The 15,165-nt window shown below is 41.7% G+C and overlaps 1 protein-coding gene across 2 annotated transcripts in view; it reads right to left on the bottom strand.

Annotated features, from left to right (window-relative positions):
* Positions 1 to 6,376: 6,376 nt before the first annotated feature.
* SLC1A1 (solute carrier family 1 member 1) overlaps positions 6,377 to 15,165 on the bottom strand; it is a 65,595-nt gene continuing 56,806 nt past the window's right edge. For both annotated transcript variants that reach the window (XM_067543056.1, XM_067543057.1), the window contains one exon: positions 6,377 to 8,522. In XM_067543056.1, the coding sequence (XP_067399157.1) occupies positions 8,276 to 8,522 (247 nt within the window). In that variant the 3' untranslated portion in view covers positions 6,377 to 8,275. The remainder of the gene's footprint in view (positions 8,523 to 15,165) is intronic.

The following is a 15,165-nucleotide window of genomic DNA, read 5'->3' on the forward strand; positions in this document are numbered from 1 at the left end:
ACCCTCCGTCCCCGCTGTCGGAGTCGGCAGAAAGAAGGGACTGGGGACCCGTGGGGTTGGCGGCGCCATATATACCGCGACATGAGCGCGGCACTCCAGGGGGCGCTGGAGCTGACCCTGCGGGGGTTGCTAGGGCAAAAAAGCTTCTGGAGACTCGTGCACGGGGCGCGCACTCACCTCTGTTGGAATGGATATGAGCAACACATCTCGAAGAACAACAGTTACTGGTAAGTAACCTTGTTTTTCAGTGCAGCTTTTGAAATCACAATCTGGTCCCTTAATCTCAAATTTCAGTACTCAAGTTACAACATTTGATCAGTTTTGGACTGATACTGATCTGCTAAGTGCTGCCACATGTATCAGGTCCATCTTGGTATTCCATGGATTTCAACAAAAAGCCAAGTAGGGTGATGCAGCAGCAGTGGCAAAGTAGCTAGAATGACAGCATTCTGGTCATGACAACACCTCACTCTTTGAAACAGTGATTCTTTCGCTGGTATCCCCAGAGGAAATCCATCCCTTTTAGGATTTAAATTGGGTCTCAGGCAAACCAAGAGCAAGTTTAACAGGTCCCTGTAATGGGATTATGATCTTGGATTATAACAAACAAACAAAAAATTTCCTTAAAAAACCCTTCATCTGTCACAGATGGACCAGGACCAGGACAAGTTGGAGAGAGTGCAGCGGAGGGCAACCAAAATGATTAGGGGGCTGGAGCACAGGACTTATGAGGAGAGGCTGAGGGAACTGGGCTTGTTTAGTCTGCAAAAGAGAAGAGTGAGGGGGGATTTGATAGCGGCCTTTAACTACCTGAAAGGGGGTTCCAGGGAGGATGGGGCTAGGCTGTTCTCGGTGGTGGCAGATGACCGAACAAGGAGCAACGGTCTCAAGTTGCAGGGCGGGAGGTCTAAGTTGGACATTAGGAAAAAGTTTTTTACTAGGAGGGTGGTGAAGCACTGGAATGGGTTACCTAGGGAGGTGGTGGAATCTCCATCCTTAGAGGTTTTTAAGCTGAGGCTTGACAAAGCCCTGGTTGGGATGATATAGCTGAGGTTAGTCCTGCTTTGAGCAGGGGGTTGGACTAGATGACCTCCTGAGGTCCCTTCCAACTCTAATATTCTATGATTCTATGATTCTATGAAACTGCATTTAGGAAGAAGTATATTTCTCTTTGCAGTGTCTTTTTCTCTCATTAATTAATCCTCACAAGACTGATAAGTTAAATAGCTTTATCCCCATTTAACAGGTAGGGAAACTATAGCACAGATATTGATGACTTGCAAAAGACCACAATGGAAATTAGTGTTAATGGCAGCTACAATCTCCAACACTTCTAGCTAGTCTTACTGGGATAAGTAATTGCACACAGGAGAGGTTTAATAAACAGACAATATCATCATCATCATTAAAAATTAATGAAAAAAAACCCTAGTTGTCCCGGTGTCTGCCAATGGCCCTTCATCCTTACATGTAAGAAACCTGCATTTGGGATGCACCTTGAGTTGACATAACTGGCTTCTGACCAAGGGAGTGTCTGATACAGCAGGTAGGACTGATTTTTTCCCTGGAGCAAAAATGACAATAGTTTTGGAAGAGAGAGCCCAAATTGGTGCTAGGATGGTTGCAAACAGGTGGTGAGAAAAATGAAGAAGTGGGGACTAACCAGTGCTTGGAAACCTTGGGGCATCAACCCCAGAAAATAAAAATGATAGGGCCAGATTGTGATACTTTACACCACAGCTTGCCCTGCTGACTTTACAGGGACTCATGGTGATAGGTACTGTTCGGTGTAAGAGCTCATACAGAGAGTTGTATTAATTTAGGGTCAGACTGTGATATCCTTACTCACATTGAATAGTGCCTCACTTCATGAGTAGTCCCACTGAAGGAGATGGACTAAGGAGCTGTTATTAAAGCTGAGTAACAGCATTGTTTACATTTTTGTAATTTTAATTGTATTATTATTTGTTCTAAATAAATGTAAAGTAAATGAAAAGGAATTGTGCCTGTGGAGGGAGGGGTTTAAATTGCTCACCCCTTAATCCAGTCTTTCTAATTTTCAATTTGTGTCCTGACTGTCTGTAGGAAGTGGGTACCAGAGCCTCAAGGAGCAATTTAAAAAAAAAAAGTCAGCAGAGAATTAATTCATCTGACGCACTTGACAGCACCTCTGCTAAAAATAAACAAAAACCAACCCCCTGCACACTACCACAAAACAAATAAAACAAAGGGTGAAATCCTGGTCCCACTGAAGCCAATGGGAATTTTGCCATTGACTTCAATGGAGCAAGGATTTCACCAAGAATTCTCAAGCACAGCCTACTGCAAGGCACTACTTTCCTATGCTCTGTAACAGCTCCAGCCTTTCAGACCTATTTCTTCTGCAACTAATTTAGTAAAAAATATTTTTAAATGGATGAGATGCGGGTGGAAAAACCCAGCTGGCAGCCCAGGCTGAGGTCCTCCATCCATCCAGATGACTGGTACAGGATGTGCGGTCAAGTCTAGGCTGTTTTAAGCATCACTCTTGCTCTCACACTGGCCCTGCCTTGATGAAATGGTTTTCCCAAACAGCTTTCTTGGTAAATTAATTCTGCAGTGTTCAGGTGCCAGACTGGCACAAGTGCCTTCAGGCTATCAGTATTTCCTTTCCTTCAGCAGCTGTGACCCTATCCCTGGAACACTTGACAGAGGCAGAATCTATATGTCAAGTCCTAAGTAATTGTCAAGCAGCAATAACAAAGTCTGGCTGCCAAGTAGAACCCTTTACAAGAATATGCCCTGCAACTCTTTGGAGAAAGGACTTACCACCTTCAAGTGCTGTGTAAAAAGTGGCTTTGTGTCAATAAATAGTTCAGCTGACTTGTCTTTCTTTAGAACGTTACTGTCCTCCTGTTATGTTATGGATAATGTGTGGAAGCTAGGGACAGATCCTATGAAAATTTACCCCAGCTGGGGATCTGCCCCTAGCTCTGCCTCACCTGCATAAGATGTCCCGAGTTTCATCTAATGAAGAACACTATTGCTTTCTAGCTCAGTTGCCACTCACTGTATGAACCATTTGGTGACGGCAGAAAAACCAAAACTGCTGTGACTCCACAACCACTGATCTCAACACTGATTTCAAGATACTGAGCTCTGGGAACATTAGGAACTGTCTGAGCCCAATCTGGCATTTGCTGACTTTAATTATTGTTTTGGCTTCACAAGAAAAGCAGGTGCGGGCCCTTGTGGGTTGGGTAGCTGATAGGATGGTTATTATTCCTATCCTGTGTGAGCTGTGCTGGTTGATGGTTTTTAACATGTGATATGCCCAGAGATCATAATAGCCTATGTATGTAAGATAACTAATTTACACTTCTGACCACAGATGTGTTGCTCAGAGCTCCTGTCTTTTCATTTTATAAAGACGAGGGGCCTAACCCTGTTACTCGCATGAGAGAGGATTTCAGGCTCAAGCCATCCAAAAGTGCCCATGCTTTTTAGCAATCTGTCCCTTCGTGCTTAGTAAATTGTAACTCTCACAATCATGGCTTTCCTTGCATGACAAATGCTTTGTTTTTAACTATATATGATGCCATTTTGTGACTTTTGTATTCATTAACACCCAAAGCTCAGAAAGAAAACCCCAGCTCTACTTCTAGTTAATACATTACAACTACAGGTGGGAAAAAATCCCTGCTCTTGCAGAAGGGAAATGATGAGCAAGCAGAACTGGAGAGTTCTAAAATTCTCAGAGTTCATGCTATCAATTGCATCAATGTGGACGCAGTTTAAAGTATTTATCTGTACAGTGTGGGGCCCTGATCTTTGACTGTGGTTTATATGTGCTATTTTAGTAGATAGTAACAATGAAAACTTTTTAGCCATCATTATGAAATTGCCATGGATTTACCTGCTGTAAGTAGGAACATAATTTAAAGAATGGTACCTGTCTGCTAAGAAAAAGAGACTGGACACAGAGTTACTCTGACTTCATTATTTCATTTAATAATTGCTCAACATGTCATAACCATAGTGACAAATCAAATACTTGACAGAGAGGAAGACCATGACTGGTTATTTGGTGACACGCTTTCAACTTAGGGGTTCACTGAAATACGCTATACTCTAATTCCACTGTGATTCTCCTTCTGTCACCCTTTGCTGTGTATCCTGTGTACCTCAGACAGAAGCTTAGAGTCGGAGTGCACAGCTTTTATGTGTGTGTGTGTGTTACGATGTGAAAACCTGATTTTCACCACTGTAAAGCACTGCTAATGCCATTGAAGCCGATGGTGCAGTGTAGTTGTAAAAGTGGTGGAACTGAGCAAAGAAACAGGCCTGGACAAAATAAAAGATTTTGTTTTGGACAGTATTTGCCGCTTTCTTTTAGTTTGTCATAGCTGAGATCAGCAAATTCCTGTGGGTCATATTTTGATCTGTGTTTAGGTAGAATTCAATTATTTCCGTTGGAATTTCTATGCGAACACAGAGGGCAAATTATGGCTCTTTAGATGGTAATTGGTGGGTTTCAGTGAAGTTGGTGGGAGTTATTCCTTTGACTTCAGTAGAACCAGGAATTGGTCTTAGGAAAATCCACGATAGCCACCACTCATCTTTATTTATTTATTTAAAATATATTTGTATTAGCTTTCTTTCTGGTAATTATTATAATAAAATAAAACACACATTGGCGCCATTTTGATGTTGCAAGTGGTGATAAAGTTGGTCAGGCTGTGGAAATGTTGTAATACTGCATTTACCAACTCGACATTCTCTAGGTTATCACTCCAAACTGTGGTTATCATTCCACTTCCTGGGCCAGTTGTGGTTGGTCCTACACAGGTGCACATGAGGTGGGAGGGTGCCAGGAGCTTTGCTCCCCTCTTCCCTGCATCCAGACCGCCCCTTTGCATACCTGTTCAGGGACCAGTTGCAATGCAGGAGAGACAGAGAACCCCCTGCTGCACAGTAGAGTTAGCATTAGCTTTTACAAAGGAACATTAAGAGCATGACCCCCTCCCTTCTGCAGAACTGGTTAGAACATGCATTCATGATCTGCACAAACAGAGTTCTAAAGCAGGCGAGTGTCCAAGTGGAGGCTGGTGGTCCAATGAGGGCATGCGCAGTTGGAACCCAGAGGAAGGACAAAGCTGTTAGTTTCGGGTTTTTTTTGCTGGTGATAACAAGTGATTTCTGTTCTGATCAAGGAAGGTACAAGTATAAGCAAATAGCATAGATCATAGTTATGTGGATTCATTTTGATCTTCTAAAATTTACAAAAATGTATCATGTATGTTAACTAGGTGGTCCCTTTCCTCTCCATTGGGGCCTAAAATGGTTTCCATTGACACCCTCAATGTCACTATATTTGGACAGCCCAACCTGAAGTGTTCTAAGAGCTGTGCATGATTCTGAACAAGTGATGCCCACTGATTTCAGTGAAAATTGCATGGTTAAAACCATGTGTGCCACTTAAAATAATGTAGGGTCCTATCCTGAGTTTGGTTACACAGCCACATAAGGGCCTAAGGCAGCAGTAATATTATGTTTCCATTGTATGTGTGGCCAGATCTGTGGAGAACCCTGGAAGGAGGAATCCATATCTGCATGCAAGGGAAATGACTTCCGATGTGGAATTTCTGCAGGATTATGTGAAAGGCGACAGCAAGCACTTGGCTCACGCTTGATGGTACACACACTAAGGGTATGTCTATACTGACGGCGGCAAAGTTGCTGCTGTCAGATCGACCTATCTGGATCAACTGAGCGGTCAGTGAAGATCCGCTCAGTCAATCCAGAAGTTGACGCAGTGAAACCACCCCCTTCAGGTGGCGTAGCGCTGCGTCGACAGGAATGCGTTTCCTGTCAGTGCAATGCAGTGAAGACACCACACAGAAGGGAAGCACAGCAGTTGATGGGAGTTACACAAGCTACTCTGCGTAGCTTGCTTAACTCCCATTGATTGCCGCCGAATCGCCTGGTAATTGTAGACCAGGACTAAGAAGCTATATGGCCAAAACTACATGTGAGGACGGGCATCCCTGGACGTAACAATATCTTCAGTATATGGGTAGATTGTCTGGTTCTGTGACTTTTCATATCTAGCAGTATCAGCTGCACAGGTTCCTTAGTGCTAAAGCATGTGTTGGATACGAGGCTCCTTTCCCTAGCCCCTCTGTACGGTAAAGGCTTTGCTGGCAGTCTCAAGATTGGGCCACTGAGGGAACACTTTCCTTACTGAACAGGACAATTCATACATAGTAAAACTACGAATGTGTCACCAGTGAAAGCAACATAGTGTATTAGCAATTCATCTGTTATTCCTGCCATAACTGGAGAAATACAAAGTTCCACAGAGAGATGAAGAGAGGATGGTAGGGTGGAGAAAGAATGCAATAAATAAATATTTATTTAGATCACAATGGGAACAGTATCCATAGTGCCTTATAAGAGGCTGGTTACAAAAAAGACTGCCAAAACAAACAAACAAAAACAAAAAAACCCCAGCAAAGCACAGCTCCATAGACAGCTATGGAAAGTGGTGGGTTTTTTTCTCCTATTAGCAAAGCTGTACATATGAAGATTTTTTATACTAGTTTTGCACAAGGTAAAGGATTCATTTACTTAGTTTGTACACTCCTTTATTTTGTATAAACATATCAGTATTTTTATTTTAGCGTCACACTGTGTTGTTCTTTACAATGTTTATTTGAAATACATACAGTATTATGTCTTGCTGACTTAATTTAAGGTGCAATTTATCAAAACCTACCATAAGGATTATTTTCTTCTTAGTTTTCTTTGGCACACTTCCTGGTTTACTTAAATACAAAAGTGTAGATTTGAATTTACTATCTAACAATCCAGGAACTTGAATATTTTTGATGGCATGGAAATGCAATTTTATTTTTACTACAAGTTTATTTAAGAAAAAGAGACTCTTGGGTATGAATTTCGATTTGCTTGGCAAGTCAGATGGCTGACACAATGTAGAAGTGCCAGGCAATCAGCAATTCCTCCCACAGGGCAATGATGTTTCACCATGGAAATATAGTATTCTTGAGGCTATGGAATGTGTTTATGAAGAAGTCCTTGCTGATATCACTTTGTATAACAAGTCACAAGAACACATGGTTTCCCTAGTCCAGAAACTTTGATAAAATAGTACGATTTAGCTGATAGGGCTTGGCACTGAAATGCTGAGGCCTAGGACTTTTGCAGCTGCAAAATTACAAATGTTCAACCAAGAAATTAAACCAAGGAGCAAACAAACCAACTAGTTGTCTAAAAGCTGAGCTAGCCATAGCATCTCTCTAGAAAAAGGAGTGCCTCATCTACACTTGATATTATGTCTTTCTTTTTCAAAGCAGAAAAGATTTAGCAGTCAACCTATGAGTAGCTATTTTCATCTTCATGATCTCCACCTGCCATGGAGCTGATAAATACTAGGCTAAAATAAAAGGTGGACAGCACTGAAGCTGACTTCTTGCTACTTCCAGTGGAGATGTATTAATAAGCTATCAAAGTGGACCTAAGTTGGCAGACAGCTTCACTTTGCAATAATGTATTCAAGTATAAGATGAGCAAACCTGTAGCAATTTGCTTCACATGTAGAGTTCAGTTCTGCTCTCTAGTGGCATTCATAGGGGAAAAATATTCAACCATATAACATTAGAAGCTCTTCCTTGAGCAATAGCTTCCAACATTCATAATGCTTAAAATAAAAGCAAAATAAAACCTCATAAATGTTAAAACACTTATTGCAGAACCCTTAGGGTGTGTTTTCTTTCTGAAACTGTTTGCCCCACGTGTTGTTCAAACCAGCTGCAGAAGTGAACAGTTTGGCACATTACCAAGTTACAGTAGATGTTTTAGATGCAGTGTAATTTGTAAAAATGTGAAAGGCAAAAATATGAACAAGAATTCAATACACAGAGTGGCAGTATGGAAGAGAGGTGTGAAACGCTGCAGTCTGCCTGAGAAAAGTACATTTGTTTCACTTCACTGGCCTGGTTCTAACATCCAGCTTATGAGCAAGATGGTTCCAAACAGGCATTCCAAAGCCTCATATGTATAACATGATTAAAAATTACAGATTTCACAACTTGCCTTCTTATCAACTTGCCCACAGGGACCAAATGCTGTGAATCCAAACCGTTGAAAAAACTCAGAAGTCTGTGTATCAAATCAAATATACTCAAGTTTATCAGCTTTTTCTTAATTATCCTCTAGCTTGCTAAAAGATCTCACATGTGACTATGTCCTTCAGTGCCAGCAGAAGCTACAGGCTTCAGAACTGTGATGTCTGGGTGAATGATATGGTGTCAGATTTATCTATGGCAAAACCTCCATTGACATAGGATTTCTTGGTCTCTGTTTCATCATTATCGAGTATTGTTGTTTCCAAGGCAAAAGGATTGACTATGTTGACTTCAGAAGAGACATCCATCTGCTCTAGCTCTCTTTTGGAGAGCTTCTCCACAATCCCTGCACCAAAGGCATCTCCAAGGACATTTACCATTGTTCTGAATCGGTCCCTAAGGAGTAAAAATGTTGTGTTAGACAGGCCAGGATTTCTGGTTCCAGCGTGCTTTATTAGAAACTGTACATTATGTAAATAAAAATATTTTTTTTTAATCAGTTTAAAATTAACCTGCTACAGTAGATGCTGAGTCAGATGTTGTAATGGTGTAACTGCAGTGGGGTTACTCTGGATTTTCATTGGTGTAGGAACTAGGAGCAGAATTTTTAAATCTTCCCTCTAGGCAATATTATTTGGAAAAGCTTGGAATTATTGGTATTAAACAGGGATTTTTTAGAAACAGTAAATAACATTACAATTCTGTTATGGCAGAAGTCACCAGGTGGTGTTTTCACATGTTGTCTTACAAATAGTGTGGCAAATAACAGATTTTTTTGGTTCGCTGACAGTCCTCCCTCCTTCCCCCCAAATCAGTTCAGGTCAAACCACATTGAAAAACTGCGAAACATTTTGGCAAATTGAAAAAGTCCATTTAGAGCTAAACAAAGCCGTTGTCATTCATAATGGCAATGCATCATCATTCACATTAACAATGAAGTCAGTGGGCCAGGAAAAGTGAGTGAGAATGACTCTATAGCTGGTGGTTAGAATGCTACTAGAATGTAGCAGACCTCAATTGAAGTCCAGACTCCAATGACTGTTTAAACACAGTAGACCAATTTCACCAGGAGAGATTGAGACATCCACACCAGGATATCTATTAATTTAATGGCCAGGACACAGTCCTACAATGTGGGTGACTTCAGGTCACGGCAGGAGTTGAAACCAGGCCTCCCACATCCCAGGTGAGTGCCCTACCCACTGAGCTAAAAGCTATAAGAGAAGCCATTGCTACAATGCATCAGAATCCTGAAAACTTTTGTTTTGGGGTGGAGGCGGGGAAGGAGGTGGGAAGGGAGGGTGGTCAGTCAGTACTATCTGCTGAATTGACACGAATAGTTTGTGGCTGACCAAAACTGCATTTTGAAGGAAATAAACTATTCCTCCAAAATTTTTTGCCCAGCTCTACTTATAAGTTCTTTTTCATGTGAGCACTGTCCAGTCTTTGAGGAAATGAGCTGTGGTGGTGGTTGTTTTATTATGAGGTTTTTTTTAGGGGAAGTTGTGGTGAGCGGCTGGAGAGTTTGCTCTCTGCCTTAATCTTTCCAACTGGAATCAATTCTTAAAGCAGAGTTGCTCTCTGGGAACTGGGCATTGGTATTTTGGTTGAGATTCCTGAAAGAGGGGATTGCCTATGTGCTGTCTGTCTATCTCTGTTTAAGAAGAGGGGTCCAAAGTGAAAGAAAACAAATTACTCTAAGAAATAGCTGGACACCATGTCACTGGTTTCCCCTCCAATGGGAAACTGACCAGAAAGGCCCCAAATTTGCTTTTATATATATAATATAATTAAGAAGAAATAATAATGCTACCACCTGGCAGAAGAGTGACAATACTTTGCCATGCAGCGTAGTTTGAAATTTGGGGCCAGATGCAAACTGGAATGGAACTGGGACAAGGAATGTGAAAGCTAGTGTGTCTGTTGCTTGTTCCTCACGCCGCCAGCCCTTGGAGACAAAAGATTTTCCTTCTATGTGACCTCTGCATGGTTGGGGCTTTGAGGGATGTTGATGCCAGCGCATGAGGTGGAGGCAAGAAGCTTTTCAAAATGGCCATGTTTATTCATGGTGGTTTTGCTTTTTGTGACTATTCTTGCAAATAAGAAGTCACTCACATGTTCCCGAATACAAAGGGATTGCAAACACTAGTGAAGTGTGTGATATTTTACTCACAAAATATTCTTGTTATGTATAACATGGTAGAAAAACAGGGGGTGTCATTTTTTTGGCTGGGGAAAAATTTCAATTTCAAGTTTCCATGGGGCTTTTATGTAGTGTGAGGAAATTATGGAAGACACTTTTCCAGTATCATTTAAGAAAATTGAACTATTCCACCTCAAAAAAAATCCTTTAAGATTACTTACCAACAAAATCTGGCTAACAGTGAGTTATGGTTCTGAATTAACTAGAGGATTGTTAATGAGACACTGCTTGCAGAGTGTAAAAATGACACATTTTAGGCAAAAAAAAGCATAGGGAAGTTAATAATCTACATGGCATCATGGTGTGTAGCCCATCTACTGAGGAGATAAGTGCCTTGGCACATGACTTCTACTGGATAAAATTAATATTTTATTTGCTTTACAAGAAAGATTCCTTCATTTGAAAAATGTATGGATCAGACTTCCAGATAAAAGTGCCTGAGTTCTCAGATTTTCAGGTGAGGTGAGGGAACGGATTACTTCTATGTATGAATTCCTAACCATTTCACAGATCACACAAGAAGAAAATATGAATACTTGAAAACATTGAATGGAAAGTTTTTTTTTCTGGAGCACATCAATATTGCTGGCTGCGGTTTCTGTAACTAAGTTGCAGAGTATCAAAGTAACATGGAAGTGAAATAAGTAGGCCTGTGCAAACAAATCAATCTTTCAAGAATTTGCTTGCTACACAATGAAAAGGGAAGAAGAATGTAGGCCTCAGAGGTGAACAGGAACCTGATGGAATGGAATGAATGTTGATGATTGGGAGCCAAGTTTCCAGGGATTTGCCTTCATTGCAGCATTAATTTGGGTGATCCGCTCCTGGGTTAGCCTAGCCTAGCTATGAGCAGCCACATTGCAAAGTCACACCAAAGTTACTGTGTCCTCACTAGTGTTGCACTCCCCCATGTGTCACTAGGACTTCTGGAGTTATATCCCATGGTTCTCTGTGCTACACTAAGCTGAGCCATTCTGATTCTTTTCCACTGAATAGTGAGAGAATCTGTCTTTCGTGGGGACCCTGGAGGAATTATGGGAAGGTAGCAAAGAACTATCAAATTGTTTGGCCTCCATCCTTGCCGCAAAGTAGGTGGGATACCAGTTTGAATAAAAGCAAAGCTGAGGCTCTAAGCCATATACCCAGCCAGGACAGCTAGCCTGGGCTGAAAGCACCAGCAACCCGGATGACAGGGTTTTGTGTGTGGATGGGAGAGGAGTAGGGGGAATACATGTGTAAGCATGTGAGTTAACCTTGTGGTGAAGATGTACCCCTATAAATGGAGTTATGCTGGGAGCAGGGAGGGAGAAGTGCGGTGGTAGCTGAAGGCATTATGCTTACACAGTGTAGGTGGAATGCTCCTGGGGAACGGGAGAGCACACTAAAGAACAGCTCCTGCTTTAGCTTTTGAAAGACAGAATCAGGTCCTCAGCTGGTGTAAAATAGCACAGCACCAAAGTCAGCGGAGCTAGGGGATACACACCAGCTGAGGCTGTGACCTGTACATATGCTTCCTCAGCAAATCCTTCCAGGTGAGGTGGCTACAAACTCAGCCCACCCAGAAACACAGCCCTTCATGGCAGTTCAGTGCTGCTAGCTGGCTAGCAGCGCCCCACTTTCGGAGCACAGCTGGAAAAATCTGGCTGCCTTCTGCACAGGAAGGCTCCCTGTGCTCTGTTCTGCAGCACACCCATGCTGGGACAGCAATCATTTAGAGCCCCCTCAGTGCACATGAATGGAAAAATCTATCTGATGTTAATGACATTTTAAAAATTAATTAATCTATATAAAATGATTGAATCACAAAAATATGTTGTCTGGCACAGACACATTTCGGAGCTAGGCACTGCAGAAGCAGCTGCCTCTTTTCTGCTGTGCAGATGTTATCATTAGTGTTATCATTAGCACTTTGGTGATAAAGGGATTTTACTTTATGGATCCAGTTTTGTGGCTATTGTTTGTACTGAAACTGACTGTTGCTTAAGAGTGGTTTTTGGTTGGAAACCAAATTTCAGTGCATATAAATGTCAGATTGCAGAACCCAAAGTTCAAGGGAGGAAAGAATCTGCATAAGCCATAAAACAGTAACTTAAAAAGAGGTGGAATGTTACCAATTTACAGACACTGTGCAGTAAAGTTAACTGGCTGTAAATAGCATCACATGTTAAAAGCACATAGTGTAGAATTTTGTGATTATAGTGAATCCTTAGGAACAGTTAATCTTTTCTTGTGCATGATGCTGTCTCCTTTAGACTATTCCTTTCAAGTAATTTCACATTGTTGATATTAAGTAGAAGATTACAGGTTCTGGTTTAACAGCTGTGCAACAACAAACTTCTTTAGGGGATTCCAGGATACCAAAGCGTGGTCTTGAAAATTTGCCCTATGAAATATATAGTATGTGGTACTAAAAAGGTTTTATGGCTCCTGAGTTTGGGATGGGTTGCATTACTACTATGGGTAGCACAGTAACCATCATCTAAAGAGCATCTTTAGCACTGAAAAATCTTTCTATTTAAGGGCATGACACTTCCTAGAAGAAGGTTTGCTGGTAAAAGCACTCTGACCGCTTCCAGACATTTTTCTTGTAAACAAAGATGGGTTATGAGTTGTCCTAGATTGGCTCCCCATTCTGGGTTGGATGCACATCATCAGATAAAGGGTAGACTGAGGGAACAGCATATCAAAGAAAAGTCTGATGAGTAGCGTGAGGAAATAAACTTGCTGAGATGCTATCCTTTCTCTATAATTTCTGAGTTACATCCATCTGACCTGATGAATTGCCATGTTGAGATAAAAAAGAACAGTGGTCCCTAACAGTAGGGGGAGGTGGAAGAAAATAGTTTTTCCCTTAAAAGTACTGAGTCAGAACTTCCCAGGAAAACATCAGCATGGGTGCTTGGAAGCCAAAGATGATGAAAGGGCTAAAGAACTGATGCCACTGACTCACAGGCCAATGACTCAGAAGAGTGACAGTACTGTTTCCCAAAGTTGTTCCCTTTGAGACAGATGCATAAATCACTTCTGTTGGGCACAGAGCCCACAGTCACAGCCTGGTCGATGCTGTTGGAATTCTCCCTGGTATATGAAACCTGGTGTCTTTTTTCTATATGAAAACTAGGAAAATCTGAGTGACCTATCAGTGGTTCTGGTGTACTCCAGTTTCCCCAGAGTGGCATTTGTTTTGTCACTCGATAAATTAGAGCTCTGCACTGGAAGATTTGACGTTTTGTCTGCATTTATTGAGAAAATCCCAATGTCTGGCACCAAGAGCAGCATAAGCGCTGAGACAATAGAACAGGGAGCTGAAACATTCTACACTGTTCTCGGAAAGAGTTCATACAAATCTTGGCCTCAGTGTTTTCTGGTCCTTGACTCTTCCTTGTTGTTCCCCCAGTCAGCAAAAGGATCAATTATGTGCCAAGTTCCTGGGAGCTTTTAAAATCAAGACACTGAAACTCAATAGCATGGGATATAACTGAGCTTTACTAATCATTTGGACACTGCATGGGTATCCTCATGGCACTAACTAAACTCCCACACTGAATTTACAGCCATCAGAGGGAGAGGATAAAGAGGTGACCATGAGTCATCAGGTGAGAGTAAGAGGATGCCACAGCCTCCCTTATCCACTCTTCCACCTCTGATTCAGAGATGCTATCATTCAGATTAATGGATTCAGCTACTTGATCACTTCCTGGAGATTCTGCCCTCTTTTTGGGACATTTGGGGAAAAGAAAGAGCATTGTGTCACCCCAAGATCAGTCCAGGAAGAATAGAGTTGCTGTTTATAGCCTTGTGAATCTAGCAGGAAATATGATCTCACGGCTCTAAAAGAAGGCATTTGTTCTCCAGTTGTCAGGGTGGTCCATTAGCACAAAGCCCTTTTTGACTTGTTGCTGCTTATGAACACCCAAACAGAGTAACCAGAAGTGCTGGTTTTACATTTTCATCTGGTTAGGAGACTTTTCACTAATCTTTTGGATGTAGCCACAGGGGCCCATAATTTTATCATTACAAGACTTGACGATTTCAACATGCTCTACCTTGGACTGACCATGAAGGCCATCCAGCAGCTATAGCTTGTTCAACATGCAATGGCCTGCCTGCTATGCTGACGTGAACACATCCATTCTATTCTCCATATGCTATCCTGGCTACTTGCCTAATACCAGATCCATTTTATTGTTCTGGACCTTATCAGCAAAGCCCTAAATGGATTAGGGCTCTTATTATTCAAGAACTTGCCACTCTCTCCACACCCCTCCATGGCAAACACTGAAGATGACAGAGACTAAATTCTCTATGTGGGAGTTGCTGTTCTTAGTTGGAGGACCATAATTGTGGACTTTATTATGGCCAGAGGTCAGGCTGAATAGGAGTCTTTTGACCTTTAGAGAATGGTGTGAGACTTGTATTTTTTGGTACGCCTTCCCCTAAGAAAGAGTGTCCCCTGTTGGGAGCTCTAGGAGATTCATCAACACGGAAATGGCATTAGTCTATTGGTGAGGGGATGGGAGCTTGGTTTATTGAGGGAAGCTTTGTCAAAATTAATGTAATGGGACCCAGGCAGCACAGAACACCTTACAAATGTATATAATAATAATAAAAACAAATTACTATCTCACTGCCCTGTTCATTTGTTTTCTGTGGCTTGATCAAGATGGCACAGACCATAGTTGGTTCCTCCTCACTTCTTCTGAGAGGCAGGATGACTACCAGTCTAGATTTTGTGGCCCTTTAATGCTCCTTTGTCTGTTTCTTCAGCATGATTATTTCTGATCTGAAAGAAACATGTTAGCCTACACTATCTCCCCACTTGGAAGAGGGAGAGCC

This window comes from Emydura macquarii, unplaced genomic scaffold, assembly GCF_026122565.2.
Source record: "Emydura macquarii macquarii isolate MOO-44397 ecotype Brisbane River unplaced genomic scaffold, CSIRO-AGI_Emac_v2 contig_767, whole genome shotgun sequence".
Classification (NCBI taxonomy): domain Eukaryota; kingdom Metazoa; phylum Chordata; order Testudines; family Chelidae; genus Emydura; species Emydura macquarii.